The sequence below is a fragment of the Enhydra lutris genome, unplaced genomic scaffold (genome assembly GCF_002288905.1).
Source record: "Enhydra lutris kenyoni isolate GAN:26980312 unplaced genomic scaffold, ASM228890v2 scaffoldscaffold2, whole genome shotgun sequence".
Taxonomy (NCBI): domain Eukaryota; kingdom Metazoa; phylum Chordata; class Mammalia; order Carnivora; family Mustelidae; genus Enhydra; species Enhydra lutris.
The window spans coordinates 33,798,541-33,813,122 of record NW_019154086.1 but is presented as its reverse complement, the minus strand read 5'-3'; the positions used below and the strand labels follow the sequence as shown (position 1 = coordinate 33,813,122).

At 39.3% G+C, this 14,582-nt stretch overlaps 1 protein-coding gene across 2 annotated transcripts in view; it reads right to left on the bottom strand.

Moving 5' to 3' along the window:
- The window catches only part of LOC111149968 (phospholipase C eta 1), a 183,021-nt gene that overhangs the window by 62,301 nt on the left and 106,138 nt on the right, over positions 1–14,582 (bottom strand). For both annotated transcript variants that reach the window (XM_022507247.1, XM_022507256.1), the window contains exons 4-5: positions 13,345–13,474; positions 9,152–9,322 (exon numbers count right to left, since the gene is read on the bottom strand). In XM_022507247.1, coding sequence (XP_022362955.1) covers positions 9,152–9,322; positions 13,345–13,474 — 301 coding nt within the window. The remainder of the gene's footprint in view (positions 1–9,151; positions 9,323–13,344; positions 13,475–14,582) is intronic.

Here is a 14,582-nt window from a genome sequence, read left to right as displayed (position 1 = left end):
TAAAGATGCTTATGATTGAAAGTAGAACTCCCCCTTCTATCCTGAGAACCACTCTCCAGAAAAAACAGTCAACATTTCTAGATATTTCCATTGGAAGGAGTCTTTATATTCCTGATTATGATGATAATGATGATATATATATATTATGATGATAATGATAATAATGATACTATTGATACTAATGATACTATTTTGTTTTTATACACTTCAAGCATTGTCTCTTGACTTTTTTATTGTGTTAGACAAAGATTTAGCTCATTTGGGCCTGCAAACTTTCTCCCTCTACCTCTCCACCCAGGATAGCTATTTCTTAATTTTTATTAAATTACTATTTAATGTAGATTATTCTGATTATGCAAATGTTGAACACTGAGTCTATTGTACAATGATTGTGTTTCTTATAGAATTTTTTCCCAATCTGTTAATTACTGCAATTCCTACCCAATGGTTAATTTCTAGTGTCCCTCTCATAAATTCTTCTTGGTGGCTCTAACGGCTTCTCAGTTAACCAAAGGCAACAAATAACCCATGAACTCCAATTTTTTACCCCCTACAAAGGTCCTTCTTCTTCCAGGCTGGTAGGATTCCAGCATTTTATTCAGCTTCAGTTCTGACTTCTTCCCCTGACGGTCCTCAGAGAACGCTTGGAAAGCAAATTATTTCTTGCATGTGTTCTTGTGTACTTGTGTCTTACTCTGCATACACATTCGGTTGACAGATGAGTCGGGTAGAAAATTCTAGGTCAGAAAATGTTGCTCCTATGTTTATGGTTTCTGGAATTGCTGATGAGAAGTCTGATGCCGTACTGATTCTAATCCTTTGACAGGACCTGTTTTTGTTAATTGGATCAATGTTTCTTTTTTCCTCTCTCTCTCTCTCTCGCTTTATGTAAACCTCCAGGGTTTCACTTTATCCTTGGCATTGTGAATTCCATTATGATTTATCTCTGTATCTTTTTTTTTTTTTTTTTTTTTTTTGTGAGAGAGGGAGTACACGGGGGGAGGGGGGGGGGGGCGGGGGGGGGGGGGGAAGAGGCAGAGAGAGAGAAAGAGAGAGAACCTTAGCAGTCTCCCCACTGAGCACTGAGCCCACCCCAGGCTCAATCTCACCACCCTGAGATCATGACCTGAGCTGAAATCAAGAGTCGGACACTCAGCCGACTTAGCCACCCAGGTGCCTCTCTGTGGATCTTTATATATTCACTGCACTTCACACTCAGTGGCCCTTTCAACCGAGAGAGTTCTAACTTTCCATGCTAACCATTTTTTGTATTATTTATTTTATAATTTCCGCCCTTATATTTGTTCTTATCTTTTTCTGCAACTCCGATTATTCAGAGAGTGGACCTTCTGGAGCAATCCACTAATTTCCCTATCTCTTCTTCCTATTTTCCATTTTTTTGTGTTTGTTCTACTTTATGGGTGATTTTCTCACTATCTTCCAAGCCATTTATTGAATTTAGTTCTCTGCTCTGCTCTTCCCTGAACCGTCTTTTCCCAGTGCATATTGCTCTGGCTTTATGGCTGCAGTTTTGTGTTCCATCACTCCGACATTAATAGCAGTTTTTAAGATGTCCTTTTCCGTGCATTGCTCTATTTCCTCCAAGTTTATCTTGGTCTCTGTATTTTATGGTAGAGGATTTCCTCAAACATGGTAACCTTGCCTTTTTAAAACCCCTTTTTAAAATTATTTAAACATGTATTTAAAACCCAGTCAGTAATAAATGAGTTGGAACCTCTGTATTCCTGGCAGAGCTGACTGACTGGTGGGTTTCACTGGAAAAGTCCCTGGCTGTATTACTTTATTAGATATCTGATGTAAATACCTTCAGGTTTGGGGTTTTTCTTCCTGGAATTGGTGTATTAGTTTCCTAGGGCTGCTGTTAACGGATTACCACAAACTTAGAATTGATTATCTCACAGTTCTAGAGAACGCAAGTCCAGACTCCAGGTGTTGGCAGGGTCAATTCACTCTGGAGACTCTGAGGGAGAATCTGCTCCATGCCTCTCTCCTCGCATCCGCTGGCTGCTGGCAAACCTTGGCATTCCTTGGCTTGGGGCTTCACAAGTACAGTCTCTGCCTCCATGGCCTTCTTCTGTATGTCTAGGTTTTCTTTTCTGTCATTTCTAAGAGCACTCATCACTAGACTTAGGGTCCACCCTAAATTTAAAATTTTATCATCTCGACATCCTTAACTTAATTACATCTACAAAGACCCTATTTCCAAGTAAGATCACACTCACAGGTATCAGGAGTTAGGACTCGAGATATATCTTCTGGGGCCACTATCCAACCACCATGGCTTATAATATCCTCCTATTTCCTACCTATGATTTCCCCTATATAAATGTGGGAGCAGAATATTAGAAGAGGGGTATGGTTCTCCCACTTCAATGCACAGAAGTTCACTTTGTCCTTGAACTCATTACCTAGTTCTCTGAAACAAGCCACCCAAAACCTAGACGCTTAAAACAACAACTACTTTTCTTTTTTTCTTTCTTTTTTCTTTTTTAAATCACATTTGCGCAAGATGGCAAGTGGGACTGGATCTGGCTGGACAGTTATTTTGTTGTTTTCACCTACTAGGGGTTGTTCAAGTGACTACAGGTACCCAGTCCCCTGACTACAGTTCAGTGGTCTAAGACGGCCTCACTCACATGCCTATGGTGGGTGCTGGCTGCTGGTCCTGGGCCTCTTTCCCTGAGAAGTCTCTCAACCTCAAAAACACTAGCCCGGTTTCTTCATGTGGTAGTTGCACAGTTCCAACAGGGCAGGAGTGGAACCATCAGGGCGCCCAGGGATTCCTTGTTCATCATTTCTGCCATAATCTATTAGTCGAACCAAATTCCGAAGCCAGCCCAGATTCAAGGGGCAGGAAAAGACTCCACTCCTTGATAGGAGAAGAGGGAAAGTCACATTGACAAGGGGCACGCAGACAGGAATAGGGGAATTCCTGCAGCCATCTTCACAGACCATCTACTAGAATCCCCTGTGTCCAGTACTCAGGGAGGCCTGGGACGCCTCGGGACCCTTCCAGGCCATCCTTCTCCAGTTCTGATTTTCACTGTTATGCCAGGTTGGAGAAGAGACAGTTGTCCTGCTGCAAGACGTAGGAGAGAGGATCCAGAACCCCACTTCCAACCCATGCTTGTGTCTGTCATCCCGCCTCATCTCCTATTTTCAAGAGCATTATGCGACTTTGATTCTTGAGCCTTTCCAGGATTCCACTGAGTGAGTGAAGTCAATTCGTGTTTCTTGCTCTGTAGGCTTGAATTTCAGGGCTCTGGGGTCTTCTTTAGATCAGACAAATTTCAAGATTTTATTGTTCCTGTCTCCTTCCTTGTTCTCTTTGTCCTTGTAGTTTTATGCAGAAGAATAAAAGTCTCTTTCCTGAATCTTGGGGTAATTTCAGAAGGGAGTGGAGGAACATCTCTAAATGAATGGTCCTTCAGTTTGCAACTGAATAAGAAACAATTTACCTCCCCAAACTTGCTACCTCTAACTCATCCTAAAATTCAACCACAAATTTCAAAGCATTTGAATGTATGACTATTTCACAGAAAATGTCATTTGGGAACTATATTCGAGGCAGCAAAATATTACAAGATATAATTACTCTGAAAACTCTCAACTGCTTAAACTGGAATAATTAAGTAAATGAAACAGAAACTCAGGAAGGACTCTTAAAAGGAATGCTTTTATGATGAGGAAAATGTTTAACAAAAAAATAAAGGTACACTGGCACCAAAGGTAGTTATAATTGAAGAAGTGTTTATAATTATTTCTCACAGAGAGGCAAGGTGGAATGACCATGACTCTCACCAGATCATTCCAGATTCAGTAAAGGATAATGAAGGGAGATGGTGCAAGTGACACTGGTAATTGGATCAGAAGAACCACGGGACTACTTGAGCAGAGAGAATAAAGACACAACGGGCATAACTGATAGAAGCATCACAATGACGGAATGTATATATCCATGCCAGATAAACAGTAACAATAAGAAGAAGACCCTCTAGCAGGAGATCAGTAAAGCTCTGAAAGTTCCCCTGGAATTAACCATCCATATGTATATTTCAGATGAAAGTGCTGAATAAAGAGAAATCTGCTTTCCATTGCTCCACAGAGGTGTAGCCTTTGCACTTAGTAAACAGCTAGGTGGTTGCTCAGACAGCAAGGATGCTTCATTCCTCCTGCCTCTCTCCTCTGTCCACGAGACACAAAATGATAGAAAGTGGACACAAAAGGATAGAAAGAAAGTAGACGCTTATTAAGAAAAGCTGTCAGGGGGATGGGGGGATGAAATCCAATTATCGCTCCTGAACCAAAACTCTGAAAAGAACTGAACACAAAACACATTCTGCCCCAGTGCCAGCAAATGCATAGTAAATCTGGAGAAGACGTAGATTGCTCTTCGGCAAACACAGTGGGTAAAAATGAAACCAAAAAACCTCAACCAGACCTAGTTCTCTGGAATCACAGACTTGCGGATGTCAGTCATCTTTATTTGCAGTTGCAAGGAAGCAGTGAAAGAGAAGTGTCAGCCCGCTGGTTTCTTCTTAACTGGCACTTCTTCATGGATATAAAACAGAGAGAGAATTTCTCCAAGCACATCCACGTTTTAAAAATGAAAGGCTCTAATCAAACAGCAGTTGGGCCTGTCAAAGTTATGAAATCACGTCTCCGAGAGCCTCAGTGAAATAAAAATCTGACCCGTGGCCAATATTTGATTTCATATAATCTTTGACAACATATGTGACCAGCAGTGATATTTCATTTCACAACTGCAAAAATCAGTAAAAGTTGAATACTCTGGTGTCTACACTAATCTTATGCCATCAGAAATGAATGAATTACTGCCATATGAATAGTCAAATTGCCTCCAATTTGTTCCATTGTGAAAATCCCGTTTTAAAACTCAAAATCCCACAAAACTCTTAACTAATGACTCTCTTGCTGCACATTTAGATGGTGCTCAATTTTTCTCTATTTTAAAGAATGCTGAAATGCACAACTTTACATCCTTTTTTTTAATGTACACAATTATTTCCTTAGAATGAACCATAGAAGTAAAACAGATTGGTCAAAGTTTAATAAATTATATAAAATATGATCATTAAACTGTCCTAAAGAAAGATTAGACCATTTCACAACTTCAAAGGAAATGTAAGAAACAGACACCATGTCTGATAGAATTTATTTTTTAATCTTTACTGATTTGGTGGGTAAAAAATGATCTTTTCATTTTATTTCATATATTTGAATTCCTAATGAAGGGTGAACTTTTCAATAGGCTTATTTACTTTTTATAAAATTTGTATTTATTTATTTTTTTAAAGATGACAAAGAGAGAGAAATCGCAAGTAGGCAGAGAGGCAGGCGGGAGGGGGGGGCGGAAGCAGGCTCCCCACTGAGCAGAGAGCCCAGTGTGGGGTTCAACCCCAGGACCCTGAGACCATGACCTGAGCCGAAGGCAGAGGCTTAACCCACTGAGCCACCCGGGTGCCCGGACTTTTTATGAAATGTTTAATGTTTCAAATGTTCTGCCCATGTTTCTATTGGGTATTCATCTTTTTTCCTCAGTAGTCTATGACATCACTTCCCATATTAAGGAATTTCACTGTTTCTCCCTTTGTATGTTACAAATATTTTCCTAGTTTGTGCTAGACTATCATTTTATGGTATTTGATAAATTGGATCACACAAAAACTTAAAAGTTTCAAGACATTAATATTTTCCTTTATGTCTTATGTGTCTTGATGTATGATAATTTTTTAAAAATTCCTTTCAGATCATGCCCATATGTAGCTTCAAGCTAATTTAGAAAATTAAACTGGATACAGGTAATCGTCTGCCAGGGGCAGATGTCATAGAACACTGGCTTCTGTTTTCCCTAACAAAAATTTACCGGTTGAATGTTAGTATAACCCAAAAGGAGGGAAGAAACACATGCCCTTTAGCAAGTGACATTCACTATTGCTATTCAAATGGACTGGGTTAATTCCACTTGTCCAAATGAATTTGAAGTCAGTAGTTTTAAATATTGTAATTTTAATTTGTCACATTGCTGTGCTTCTGAATATCTATGTCAGAGGGCCTTCTTCACATTCATCATTACAATCAATGTTCAATTTGACACGTGAGATTGGAAAGGTAGATATCAGCTCCCTTTTATAGATTAGGAAACAAAGGGTCAGAAACAATTATGTATGACCTGCCCAAGATTCTCCTATCAATAAAGCCTGTAGGGCTTGGAATGTAGATCTTCTGAGCTCCCAGTCTAATGTTCTTTCTACTGTATTAGAGGAGTGGTCCAGGTGAAAGTACAAAGTAGTTACAAAAGCAGAAAACAGAGAAGCGATGTATGTAGTAGGGCTTATTTTCTGGGGGGAAAATATTATTCTATTCCTCCACATTTCCACGTTGTATCTGTATCAGAGCTAACTTTGTTAATGGAGAATCTCTTCCTTTGCCAAATTAGCAAACCAACTAAAATAATTGATTTTGATAGAAACATTTACTAACAATTAATCCTTAAGAAAGCAACACCAAAATCTATTAAATCTAAATCTGTTATTCCTAAAATGTATATGCTTGTGGAATTGGGTAAAGTAAATCATTACCAAATCTCTAGTGTATCTTTTTCTGGCACCAAGCAAGTTTTTGATTCTCCAACAGAGAATCCAACAATGTAATTTAGTTCCGACACTAACTACCAGGAGTTAGCATTAGACCCCACAGGTAAAGTGCTCAATCCCATAGACTGCTCCACCTCATTCTAGCCGCAAATGAGGTATTCAGGCTACCCCCATTTCTGCTTGGCCTACTACAAATTTGGGGGTTCTGTCAAAGGAAAAACAGACCATGGGGTACCTGGGTGGCTCAGCCGGCTGAGCGTCTCTCAGTTTTCGCTCAGGTCATGATCGCCTGGGTCCTAAGATCCAGCCCCACTGTCAGACTCTACACTCAGCAGGGAGTCTGCTCAAAGATTGTCTCCCTCTGCCCCTCCCCCATTGCCCACATGCACCTGTGTGCGTGCTCTCTCTCTCTCAAGTAAATAAATCTCAAAAAAAAAAAAGAAATAACAGGGGCACCTGTGTGGCTCAGTGGGTTAGGCATCTGCTTTTGGTTCAGGTCATGATCTCAGGGTCCTGGGATCAAGCCCCATGTGGGGCTCCCTGCTCAGAAGCAAGTCTGCTACTTCCTCTCCCTCTGTGATCTCTCTCAATCTTAATCTCTCAAATAAATAAATAAATAAAAATCTTTAATAAAAAATAAAAATTTAAGAATTTTTTTAAAAAAAGAAAAGAAGAAAAAACAGACCTAGACACTATTTAAAGCAATAAAAACAGATTTTAATCAGTAACTATTACAATAGGGGAAAAGAGAACTTCAGTATATAATACTGGTTCAGTTCCAGATACAGGATAAATAAGGGGGCTTTATACCCAAGAAGCTGGGTGGGGGTCAGTGGAGGAAACATCGGAGATAAGAGGGGATTCTGGGTAAACCTACCTAATAGGGTTCTTGCTAAAGGAAAAGTGGTGATATCACCTAGGAGATGGTGAAAATAAGGAATTTTATCAGCTGTTGAGGTGATCAGGTATCAGAGATGCAGGTTTTAGTTAAAGGGACTTAGCAGGATTCTTGCTACAGCTGGACTCTTGAAGACAAGGCCCAACGACAGGGCCTAGTCAAAAAAAAAGGACTCAGAAGAGCCTGCCTAGTGTTTAGTCAAGGAGAAAGCCTGTCAGTTCCCAAAATTCACTGGAATGACTCACAGAACTAAGAAAAGTGCTTTATTTACTAGGACTGATTTACTACAAAGTATACAACTCAGGAACAGCCAAATGAAGAACTGCATAGGGCACATGTATGGGAAGGTATTCAGATCCTCCATGCCCTCTCAGGGTACACCCCTTCCCCTTCCCCTTCCCAGTACATCCTGTAGCTTCACCAACCCAGAAGCTCTGCAAACCTTGTGGGGCAGGGGCTTTGGTAGAGGTTCCATTATGTAGGTTGATTGATTAAATCATCCCTCCCATTTGTGACATCTTTAAAACCTAGAGGAAATCATGCTACATGAAATGACAAAGACACACGATCTCACTGAAAAAGTAGAATCTAAAAAGTCAAACTCATAGAAGCGTCTGGGTGGCTTAGTCAGTTAAGTATCGACCTTTGGCTCAGGTCACGATCTCAGGGTCCTGGGATCGAGCCCCACGTTATGCTTTAATATGTGAGAGCCAGGGCACTTGGGTGTCTCAGTCAATTAAGTGACTGCCTTCGGCTCAGGTCATGATCCTGGAGTCCCAGGACTGAGACCCGAATCAGGCTCCCTGCTCAGTGGAGAGTCTGCTTCTCCTCTGACCCCTCTCCTCATGTTCTCCCTCTCCCTCTCTCATTCTCTCTCTCAAATAAATAATCTTTTTTTTTTTTTTTTTTTTTAAAGAAAAGTTCTTATTTTAAATATATTTAGGGGTTTTCTTTGCTAATCGGGACTTAGTTTACTTAGTCTTCTGAAATGATCCAATGTCGATTTCCTATCAAAATTATCAATGAATTACTATATTGCTAGTTAAGAATTATGTCATAGTTGGGGTGCCTGGGTGGCTCAGTCGGTTGGGTGTCTGCCTTTGACTCCGGTCATGATCTCCAGGTCCTGGGATTGAGCCCCATGTCAAGCTTCCTGCTCAGCGGGGATTCTGCTGCTCCTCCCTCTGCCCCTCCAGCCCACTCATGCTCTCTCTATCTCTCTCTCTCTCTCAAATAAATAAATGAAAATAAAATCTTCAGGAAGAAAAAAAGAATTATGTCACATTTAACAAATACCAAACAAATACCTACCTATATTTTTAGTATAAAGAAAACATAACTATTATATCTAAAATGAGACACATGAGGTAACATTCCTTACTCTGTGGAAAAATATTCAACTTATTTCAGTTAAAAAATTATGTGAGTGTTCAATTTATCACTCCCTCATAAAAGCTGCTAGAAATCTGTTAAAAATAACTCATAAGATTTTTTGGTGGAATTGTGATATTTACTCCTCTATCCTAAAAGTAAAGTGTACCTATATCCAACACCAGAAGAAACCTGTATATTTGTATTTTTAAGTAAACAATTCAATTCAACAGTCTAATGATACCTTTTGTTCCACCTTCAAAAACTGCACCAGCTCGTCCACAGTTAGGTGATCTTTCTTGTCACTGTAGCTCAACAGCAGCAAATAAAGGTCCCGTCTCAGTGACATCATTTTGTAGAAAACACAGAATTCTTCAAATGTCAGAGTTCCTTGATTCTCATCTGTATCAGCTTCCTAAAGGCAGAGGGAAAAAAAGGCATTGTGAGAGTTTGAAATAGGAAATTCAGTACTGGGAAATCATATTTACTATAAAAAGGCTAGAACACATTTCACAAATGGTAAACCCATTCTTTTCAAGCACACGTGGGTCAATTTAAGTTAACTATTTATTAGGCCACAAAAAAAAGTTTTATGTTATAAAGACTCAACCTTATAAAAACCAATTTCTCTGGTCACAGTAAATTTATATACCAACCAAAAAAAAGCTTTAAAAAAAAATGTCTGAAGACAACATGATACATTTCTAAATAGGAAATGAAACATACAAGTGAACATATGCACTACAGATTAAAATCCATATGATGACTTAAAGCAGTAATTAGAAGGAAATAAAGATTTCAATGTATTAGAGAACAAGGTAGACTGAAAACAGATAAGTTAATAATTCAACTCAATAATTGAACTCAAAAAGCTAGAGAAAATTAGGCTAAAGAAAATACAAAGAAATAAATTATAAACTTAAGCAAAAAGCAATGAAATAGAAAACAGATATGTCATCCAAGGGTGACAATTAAACCAAGAGCTGGTCTTTCGAAGAATGAAAAAGAAATGTTGAGGAGCGCCTGGGTGGCTTAAGCACCGCCTTCGGCTCAGGTTGTGACGTGGGGTCCTGGGATCAAGTCCTGCTTCAGACTCCTTGCCCAGCAGGGAGTCTGCCTCTCCCTCTGACCAACCACCCCTCAGGCTTATTCTCTCTCAAATAAATAAATAAATAAATAAATAAATAAATAAAATCTTTAAAAAAGGAAAAAAAAAGAAGTAGAAGTGTTGGACAAGACGAACCAGGAATAAAAGAGAAAAAATATTTAACATGTTATGAAAATACTAGTCTCCGACCAGCTTCTGAACTGTAATTCAATCAAATACAATTTTTAAATATAATAGAATCTCTCTTAATTTGGCCTAGGTAGCTTATTGCTCTTATAGCCATCAGGATCATTGGTACTTCCTTGTTTTCCCTCCACAGAAGTCTGAAAAATCTACCTGGACTGATTTCTAGTTGAAATTATTCATTTCTAGAAATATTGAGCAAGAATCTTTCAACGTGTATCTTCCTACTGATTGGCTAAATTTTTGAGGAAACTCTAAAATTGTTGGGAATATGTAATGAGCAGCTAATCCATTCATATGATCTTCATTTTACGTGAACACAGTTGTAACTGAACCAAAATTGACAGGGAACGAATGGCATCTTGAATTGCCCAGGTTTTGCAATGTATATACTCAGCTGTTATGGGGTTTTAGACATAGCTTTGAAAGTCAACGTGCTCATAAAAAATATATTTTTAAAAATTTTGCTAACCTTGGGATAACTATGAGCACACACTTTAACCAATATTTAAATCATACACAGTTTCATTGTGGAGCTGACTGGCTTCAGTCCTTTCAAAGGTAGAAGGAGAATGGTCTTTAGAATATCTAGTTTGGGAACCTGAGATGCTTGTTTGTACAGTTACTGCGTCTTAAGAAACTGGGTCTAATATTCAAATTTCTGCCATACCTTTGTTTCAAAGTATCTAACCCTAGATACAGAGAAAAAAACATTTTTCAAGACTTCCTTATAAACAATTAAGAACAATAAAACTCTGACATATAAACAACAGCATTCAAAGACTTCAAAAGTAGCTATCCCAGCAATGTCCACAATAGCCAAACTATGGAAAGAACCTAGATGTCCATCAACAGATGAATGGATAAAGAAGAGGTGATATATATACACAATGGAATACTATGCAGCCATCAAAGGAAATGGAATCTTGCCATTTGCAACGACATGGATGGAACTAGAGAGTATTATGTTTAGCGAAATAAGTCAATAAGAGAAAGACAACTATCATATGCTCTCCCTGATATGAGGAAGTGGAGATGCAAAGTGGGGGGCTTGGGGAGCAGGAAAAGAATAAATGAAACAAGATGGGATTGGGAGGGAGACAAACCATAAGAGACTCTTAATGTCACAAAACAAACTGAGGGTGGCCAGGGGGAGGGGGGTAGGGAGAGGGTGGTGGGGTTATGGACATTGGGGAGGGTATGTGTTATGGCGAGTGCTGTAAAGTGTGTAAACCTGGCAATTCACAGACCTGTACCCCTGGGGCTAATAATACATTGTATGTTTATAAAAAAATTTTTAAAATTATATAATAAAAAAACTAGCTATCCATAACTTAAAAGATTTATTTTAAAAAAATTTAGTTGAACCTTGCTTTGCAACAAAAAAGCAAAGAAAATTCTAGGAAGGCTTCAATGTCTGCACCAGCGATTCAACCAGAAGAAAAATGTTCCTGAAATAATACCAAGACCTTTGGTCCCAACCCTCTCCCACAAAGAGCATTTCTACAACCCTGCTAGGTACAAGGCCTACAGTGGAAATGTTTTCCAGCAGGTCCTACTGCTTATCCTACTTCTGGCTCGGTAAGTCTTTAAACTTAAGGTCATAAAAAGAGACCCCTAGTGTTTTCTTAAGACTTGTCTAAAGATTTACTTTGAACGCATAAGACATTTGACATAAACATTTCCTGATTTGCCCTACAAAATGCTTAGTGCATGGGAAATAAAAGGTGTCTAAAGGGGAAAAATATAGAAGTAAAAATAGATCAATATTTTATGTTATTCCCTTATCTAACTTCCAAAAGGTAACTCCACATCATTATCTTTGTAGGTATACACTTTGCCTTCCTCTTTAAGCTTGGCCCCTCTCCTTTGATCAGAAGCTACCTCTTTAGTACCATGAGCATTTTCTGTGGAAAGGAACAGCTGGGAGTGTGGGGCTCACAACAGGACAAAAGTGAGATGTCACAGGGAGTGCCAGGAACATGGCAAAGCCTTCCATACAGTCGAAAGACAGTTCTCTATTTGTGGCAATACAATTCCCCTCCAAAGCCTCTCTCTCCATCTCTGGTGTTCGTTCTAAAGCATCTGCCTTCCTCTTCTTTTCCTTTCTCTTCTGTTGTTCTCCAGTGCAATGTGACCTCATTGAAAACCATGTCCAGCCACGAGCTTCCGAAAGACAGGGCCAGGATAAGAGGTCACAGAATGGAACCAGCCTCTACCTTCCATTCATCATTGCAACACATCCCTCATGTCATTTCTGTCCTTACCGCCTCAAAGAACAAACGGTGAGAAAACAAAAGTAGCACAAAACATTAGCCATCAGAAAATATCACACTCTCTGCTTACTTTTACATGTACAAAATATCACCTAATCACTTAGAACAGAAAATTATTGCAAAACACGGATCGTGCATATGACTTCTCTCCAAATAAGAGCACTTCCTAAATTAGTATATTAGCAATTACTAATAATCTGACATTGACTTTGTACTCACTCAAGAGAGCTCACTTCTGTACCTTCGATGGAGGACTAGGTATAGTCCCAGCTGGGGGCCACAGGGTACATTTGGCCCCAAGGGTTTTCCTCAAGGACGGACCAAGAGGGAAAGAGCATTTCATTTAATACCAACAGGCAGTTGAATGAACTTATGGAGGGTTCCCTAAATGGTAGGAGTGAGACAGTACTTCTAAGCATCATGGGTTCTAAATCTTAAACAACTCTGAAACGAAACAGAGCCTCTCGAGGACTTTAATAAGTGTCATTTCCTCAGGCTACCTAGTCTGATTCTGATCCTCACAAGAGCTCTGTGGGGTGGGCCCCTGAGATGTTATCGCTCCCTTGAAGGCCCTTGACTGGGTTTACTCCATTATCTAAGTGCCAGGTAAAGCGCTTATAATCACTCCCTGAAAACAGCAACAATAAAAAAGCATCTTAGGAAGTGAAATCATGCATACGTGTTAAGTTTAGGAAGCTTTTTTTTTTTTTCTTTCACAAAACAAAGCGCCTCTTTTCCTCAAAGAAAAATACAATACAGAACAGATAATATCAACTTCCAACAAAACAGAGCAGCCTTTGAAATATCCAAGTATAACAATAACCTCCAATGTGTATTTTATACAAGGCCAACCCATCCGTGAAAACGTACCTGAAACATTTGTCTGACTTTTCTTCGGGGAAGATTGACATTTAGTTTGTGCATCAGTTGGTGTATCTCTTCAATATTCAGTAAGCCGTCACCATTCTTATCAGCTTCCTCAAAGGTCTGCTTCACCCACATGAACAAAGGTCAAGAAAAACACCTTTTTCATCAAAATAAAAATGGCTGTCTCACAGAATACTCACAAGGACATTTCTCATAAACACGGAACTTGAGAAGGTCGTCTTTGGAGGAGGCCCCGCTTGCCATCCACAGGCGAGTGAGCCACCAATAGTGACCATGAGCAACGGGCGGCTGGGCACTCGTACCTGAATCCCTTCACTTTAAAAGGAGACTCAACCCATGTCCTCCTGAGAGCTGCTTTACCTCACACATTCTTAGCCAATGCGTTAAGGAATATGATGTGAAGAAACTGCATATATACCAAATTTAGGCCTCATCTCCTTCCTCTATGACCTTCCAGTTAATGTATTTTTACCTTCACAACACCCCACACTAGGCAATGTTTTCGGTTCCCTTCTCTTGGCCCACTCCTACATTTAGAAATTCAGACGGTCTAGTTCAATGTCCTCATCATTCAGATGAGGATATAAAGCTAGAGAAGAGAGAATTCGTTAAGGATAAATTAGTTAAGAGATCCAGGTTTTTGGCAACCTGGTCTAGTACTCTCGTCTCCTATGCAGAAGGCCTATCTGTAGACTATGTTGGTCTTCCTATTACTAGTTCCGAAGGTTCTTGCCTAATAATGTCAAACTTCTAACTCCAGGGCAAGTCTGATAGGAAGTTACCCTCGAAATGCCAGTATAGTATTAGGTGACTGAAAATATAAAGCTGAATTTGGATACAAAAGATTTACATCAGGTGAACTAAGGTTTTAAAAAACCCTCAGGGGAGATGGCTCTTGGGTTGTTTTACATGGTAAGGAAGCAGAATAAATGGTAACCAGTGGATGAACTGAAATCTTTTTTAAAATGGATGATTCATAGTTGTTGGGAGTAAATTACAGAAGGCAGGAACCATGTGTATATTTAGAAAACCAAATTGAGCTTCAAAATTTGAATGGGAATGAAGAGCAAAAAACAGGTGGTGGAAAGAAACCAGAAAATTAAAGTAAGGAAAAGGTATAGGTTTAAAACCAACAAATGGGAGAATGGGACTAAGGTGAGAGTAAAGGGGAAATGGATAATATTTGCTTATCAAGCAGATGACATCAAACTAATCTACAA